This window comes from Enoplosus armatus, chromosome 1 (assembly GCF_043641665.1).
Source record: "Enoplosus armatus isolate fEnoArm2 chromosome 1, fEnoArm2.hap1, whole genome shotgun sequence".
Taxonomy (NCBI): domain Eukaryota; kingdom Metazoa; phylum Chordata; class Actinopteri; order Centrarchiformes; family Enoplosidae; genus Enoplosus; species Enoplosus armatus.
Window position 1 is genome coordinate 29,145,801 of NC_092180.1, and position 6,550 is coordinate 29,152,350.

Genomic DNA, 6,550 nt, shown 5'->3' on the forward strand with positions numbered 1-6,550 from the left:
CGGATTTCCTTAGGTGGTCATCTGCTCAGGGCAGTGACAGCATGCCTTCAAAGAAAACACCCATGTACTAGGTGTTGCTCGTCCACCTGCTCAGTCTGTCAGTTATTCGGCTGCTCTGCTCAGGACTACTCTTTACTACTACTCAGGTTGTTCAGTATGTCTCACAGAACGTGCTTTTTCTGTAGTGAAGGAAAGTAGGTAGGTAGTAGTTAGTTTCTTGATGGACGGATGGCTTTACTTGTTGCTAAAGTAATCGTTAACTACTGCTAACTGTAGCTGCCGTTCACTAGTGAACTGTGCATCTAGCAGTCCTCTTAGCCATAGATATATATCTATCTATACTCTTAGTTAGCTGACTCTAACCATCTGACTCTTGGAGCCCAGGACTGAAAAAAAGCCCGGTCCAAAGCTCCTGTGCTGGCGGTGTAAACGCCAACACTCCCCTGGTGCTCAGAGCGAACTGAGCAAACGGCAGCTACAGTTAGCAGCAGTTAGCGGTTGAGAGTTGATGCAGAGCAAACGGCTTGTTTCAGATGAGGTTGAACTGAGGGGCTGCATGAAGGCCAGTATAAGATGAATAAGGACTTATTTGAACTGTGAATCATGCAAAGCTACTCTAGTGGTGTGCCAGAATAAAAACTATAAAGCTGGAAATTAGCATAATAGCTCCACTTTAACAGAGTTACTGGCAATGTGAAGCAAAAAGGAGCCTGATAGAAACACTATCATGAAAGAACAGGTGGAACAGTTTGTGACTGAAAAAAGGCAAGGGAGAATGACAGAAAAGACAGTGGAGACAACAAGGAATAAGCTTAAACAGCGAAGGAGGAGTAAGCTAGCTCAGCTAACAAGCAAAATGAGGGCGATAGAACAACGTCAGGATGATGATGTTAATGTTAGCTCTGTAAAACAACAACTGAGAGCTGATTACCAGGAGTTGGTCAGAAAATTTTGCCGGCTTTGTTGGTATAAACCAAAAGCGCATAAGGCCACCATTTTAATTGCTAAAACTGAAAAATGGTTGGAGGTTGGTGAGGAGCGTGCAAAGCAAGCAAAGCTATGTGATGAAGATGTCAAGCTTTCAGATATCATATCCACAGTACTATCTTAGAAAGACTAGAAAACATGGATCTGAAAGTGGAAGTTCAGTGTCATCCACAACTTCATCAGTCCGCCTCACAACAGATGTTGAAAGAGCTAAATAGCTAGCTAAGGCTGCTGCATTAAAACAGAAACAAGAATTGGCCACAAGGTTAAAGACCCAGTGAAAGACAATAAGCAAAGCACGCAAAAGCCAATAGAAGGAAAAAACATGCAAGGTTTCAGCAAACCGCATCTCAGTAGCACAACTTGATGACTTGTGGCAGCAGCAATTTCAGGTGGATTTCCCAGAGAGAGAAAAAGATGAAGTCGAGATGTCCAGAGAGGATTATTGCTTTATGGATATGGCCACAGAATCAGCAAAACTTGTGGATGGGCATTATAACCTATATCTACCCTTGAAAAAGCAGATGCCGAACAATCGTAAAATTGCTGAACAGCGAGCACTTATCTTACAGAGGAAATTCAACAGAAACCCCAGCTTTCACCAAGATTACAGCACCTTCATGACAGATCTTATTGACAAAGGATATGCAGTTTAAGTGTCAGCAGATGAAATTCAACGCAATGATGGTAAAGTATGGTATATACCTCACCACGGGGTGTACCATCCTATGAAGCAGAAGTTAAGGGTGGTGTTGGACTGTGGTGCATCATGCCACAATGATATATGAACAACGAACAAGTTCTGCAGGGACCTGACTTAACCAGCAGTCTTGTGGGTGTTATAATACAGTTCAGACAAGAACCGATGGCACTTATGGCAGATGTGGAGTCAAAGAGGATTCACACCTCAGGTTCCTCTAGTGGCCTGGTGGAGACTTCATGCAAGGTTTGGTGGTACACAAAATGTTTTGGATCCTACAACCTCATCGTCATACAACATATTAAACAGGTTATTTTATAACCTCTACTAAATCTTTAAGTCAAGTTTATCAGTAAACTGCTTACTTCCATACTTACCCCTGCCACCACCTTCAGTGTTTTTCCTGGATATCTGAGATCACCGGAAAGGAATGAGCAAAGCTACTTAACTCTCTAACTCTAAGAGAAGCATAATGTGCCATTTTCCCATTCAAAAAATGTGACTTTGTCAATTGAAAGTAAAGGGACTTGGGGGCAGATGTGGAACTCTGCATTGTGCTAAATGGCTCTTCTGTGGTCTATTGTAAGCATAGGCACTTGATAACATGCAACTGACAATCATGGACGACAAATGCTGTCTAGGCAAATACATAAGTCAGAGACAGATTCAGTTAACAGTAACAAGAACACCTCAGCTTGTTCTAAACGAATGGAAATGCAAGCAAGGCCGATTTAAGAAGAGAAGCAATGTTGTCTGGGTGTAATAGTTCATACTGCCGTGAGCCGTGATGTATTGGACAGCATGAAATGACTGCTTTGAAGTTTTGTCTTTGTGTGTATGTGCATTTTTTCAACAACAGAAGAGGACATGCTATGTCAGTAGCACATAATCAAGCATGACTGCTACTGTAAAGGCTAAATGGCTACAGATTGTCTAAGCGTTAATGCTCAATAGTTATACTCAAACACTGAATCTCAACCAAATACAAGTCAATCAAATCCTTTAAGAAAGTCATAATTCTTTATAAAACATGCAAAATCTGCCTGCATGGCTTACAATGAAATAATTAGACAAAGGCCTCCGTACATTTTATTAATATTTTGTATGATTTAAAGGGACACTCCAGTGATTTGGTATTGCACTTCTATAAACATCGACAGAGAGATCCATATATCCTGACTTTTCAACCCTGGTATGGGTCAAGCTCCAAAAACCCAGGATGCTACAATACCTCAATGCCACTTATTAGTATCTTGCGTTAGACCCATACTCCATAGTAAACACCCATGTTTCTCTTATTTGTTCTCTTATGAAGTTGTAGTCTCCAAGCTCAACTTGACATAACCTTGATGACATTGTCAGGGTTATTTTCACACTGGCTTGTCAAAACTCCCTCAGAGCCCACTGTAGACTAAGCACTGAATGTAAAAGGTAGCAATTGATTGCACTGTGGCCACCTCTTTGTAATGTCTGATGTAATATGTCTGTAGTATTTGTTTTGTTTTGGTTAAATGTTGTGTTTTGTTATGTATGTGAAACAGTGTACGTACGGGATGCAAGCCAAATCTCAGAAGAATATTCTTATAACAAAGTGAAATCAAATCAAAGATGTTATAGAAAGCTGGAATGGGACCCGAACTTTGAGGTTCTGTTGCCGAAGTAAGAAAACTTCATGGTGCAATACATTCAATTAGTCTTGACAGGGAAGGTAATTATATATGTATATATATTATATTATATATATACATATCATATCATAATATACAGTGCTTAACAAATTTATTAGACCACCACCCAGTGTAAGGTGTTTGCCACTGCTGCCCTAAATTAACAGTATTGCTGATTACCAAAATATTTTATGTTTCTGTAATGGTTAATCCACCAGTATGTGCAAGCCAAGCTCTTTAATCAAAATGATATCTTTAATGCTAAAATATAATTATTGTTGTTATCCATGAATTTTCAAATTTACTGTTTTACAAAAAAGCAGAAAAAAATAGTAAAGCACATTATTATTTTTTGATTGAGATGCCAAATTACAGTTATTTACTTGCATTCCTGAACAGAAGAATTTGTTTTGTGGTTGCAAGAATGCAAGCTGTTATCAGGGCCAAAGGAGGTCATACAAAATATTAAGATTTTTGGTTAATATATGTGAATAAGGACTATTTAGTTGTTCCAGTTTGTTATTTGCCTAATAAATAACAATACAATTTTTAGTTTGAAACAAGTTTTTGACAGCTTTCTAAAATATTTGTGTTTTCTCATTTTTATGACAGGTGGTCTAATAAATTTGTTAAGCACTGTATATATATATATAATATATATGTTGTTTATTTTATTTCAGTTTTTAGCAGTCTTTAACATATACAATTTCCCATAAACTGTTATGTGTTAAACATCACCAGCTTGACAGAGGAGGCTCAACTAGAGATTACAGCTAGCTTGGATGTGACACTTTGGCTCTCTACGTGACTGTTCTTAAAGGCTGATGAGTATTCCTCATGACTAGCAAACTGAGTTTGATGTTACTCATACTCTTATCTGCCTTCCATGTAAAATCAATGGAGTGCCCTTTTAAAAAATCATCAAGTTCATCAAGTTTTTTTGCTCAATTTAACCAATAAGTGATGACAACATTGAATGTTTGAGTGACTGAGTATTGTTGCCAATGTCTCTTGTAAATTATTCCACACCCTAGGGGCGTCATGCTAAAGTTTTTGCATACACACTGTGGAGCAAAAACATATTCTCTAATGGTACACTAACCCTAATGTAGTCAACCTCAATATACCATTATGCTAATTTCTGACACAGTAGTGCTTGTGTGTATTCAATTACAACATTACTAACCCAATTACTAACCCAACAACTTGGGTCTTATTTTCGTAGTTTTGGCCACCATTTCTATTGATAGAAAAATAGTAATGGTTAGACTGTTAGAAAGTCTAACATGACAAGAAACAGGGCATTCAGTCAGGTTTTAGACCAGTTTAAAATTTAACAGTTAAGCCAGATTATCGAAACCACTAAGGTCAGTATGGTACTCTAGGTCGAAGTTGAACTGTGATGGATGTTTACACTTGCTAATAGACAGTTTGGGTGATAGCAATTAACATGGTGAGTATGCTAATACTACTGAGCAGAATGATGCCCAAAACTACGACAAACTAAGTAGCAATAAAGTGGAATTATGCTTTAAATTAGACAAACAAGTAAGGTCAACAATTTCAGACTACGAACGAGTAGTCAAACTAATTTTGTCATTATAGGGTGTCTCCATACGGGCCCCTCGTATCTTTTGTTCCATGTAAAAACAAAGCCTGCTTGCATTGCCACAGAACAGAAGGTTTTGTGACTTCTTTTCTTCATGTTCATCTTCTGCTAATTTGTCAGTCCAGTCTGTACAGATGTAAAGGGAAAGTGCAATCAGTCAAGGATGGTGCCCACGTGCCATTACTGATTGTGTTTATTTGTCCGACAGGAATGCAAGGCAGCCCCGGGGCTCCTGAAGACATCTCTAGGTAGATACAAAAAGCAAAGTTTATGTGCTTACTCTGTGGTTGTAATAGTGTCACTCCATCAATGGCTTTGTTGGCTGACAGAATCCCAGCAGCTTCCCACTTTCTTTCTCCTCCTAGTTGCACCATGTGTAGATAAAGCGATCTTTATATTTCGTCCTCCCAATATACATGTTACCAGATGTGTAGGTTTCATGTTCATACCTGGTTTATGTATCTCTCTATTCTGAATGAAATGTTCTGTACCAGAGAGGATTTTTCATACAACGCTTTCGGAACATGTAGTCTTAAAAACAGTTTTAGTATCAGGAAATGGTTCTTCAGGCTTGTACCATAGCAGAACCATTTTAGAATGTGCATTCAAACAAACAAAATTCTGTGCCAAGAAAAGACATGTACCTTAAGTGCTTCTTCCTCATGTTAGAATAACTGAAATATTCTAAAGTGGTCCTATTAAGGAAAATATTTAATATTTATTTGATTTTTTAATTTTGGAAATGAAATGGATTGTTGTGGTACTGCCTCACTACAGAATGTGTGGAGACTTTTGGTTTGTCAGGTATGGTTGCCTGGAGGAACACATACACGGTATGCATATGTATGTTTGAGTGTGTCAGTCGTCCAGGTGCTGTTCCTCCCATGTGGAGGTGGGAATTGCGCTGTAGGGGTCCATGATGACCTTTGCACAGCGGATGATCATGGCCACCAGCAGCAGGCAGAGGAAGGCGATGCAAGCCAGAGTCAGACCCTGATCCACGTCCACAAAGGCTGGCTCCGCAGTGCCCTCCACCTCCATGACTGCTGCTGTCTGCTGCTGCTGTCCTCAGACACGCTTACACACCCTACTACCATCCTGAAGACCTGACTGAAGATACACAGAGAGAGGAAGACGATGAAGCCATTACATCATCACTGAAGTCATCACAAAATGTCCAACATGCCTGACGCCACATTCACATCACAGGAATATGTGTTTTTCTGTGAATCTGATAATTTCCCTCAAATGTGACTGGTGTTTTCCAAACAGAGAATGTTAGTGGTGTGGAACACCACTCTATTTGCTGTTATATTGATACTAAATACACAATTTAACAAGCAAGTTCTTGACTTGTGTACAGTGACAGTAATACTTCATACACACAAACCACATGAACAGATTCTTTATAAATGAAATATTCATTCAACTACTAAACAAAAATTAATGACAATTAATGCATGAACCATTTTATACCGTGTGACGCAGTGAGTGATCATCTGGGCAAGCTGAATTAATTTGGGCACACACAGGAAACCATTAAGTGGATAAAACAGTTTTTATTGACCAGTGAAATCACCTTAATGT

The 6,550-nt window shown here is 38.9% G+C and overlaps 1 protein-coding gene across 1 annotated transcript; it reads right to left on the reverse strand.

Annotated features, from left to right (window-relative positions):
• Window positions 1-5,821: 5,821 nt before the first annotated feature.
• On the reverse strand, window positions 5,822-6,004 carry LOC139289651 (cortexin domain-containing 1 protein). The gene has a single exon (XM_070911256.1). The coding sequence runs from the start codon at window positions 6,002-6,004 to the stop codon at window positions 5,822-5,824; it is 183 nt and encodes a 60-aa protein (XP_070767357.1).
• Window positions 6,005-6,550: the final 546 nt, after the last annotated feature.

Bases quoted from the DNA above. Each gene is read 5' to 3' on its own strand.
- LOC139289651 (XM_070911256.1), bottom strand. From the start codon at position 6,004: ATGGAGGTGGAGGGCACTGCGGAGCCAGCCTTTGTGGACGTGGATCAG.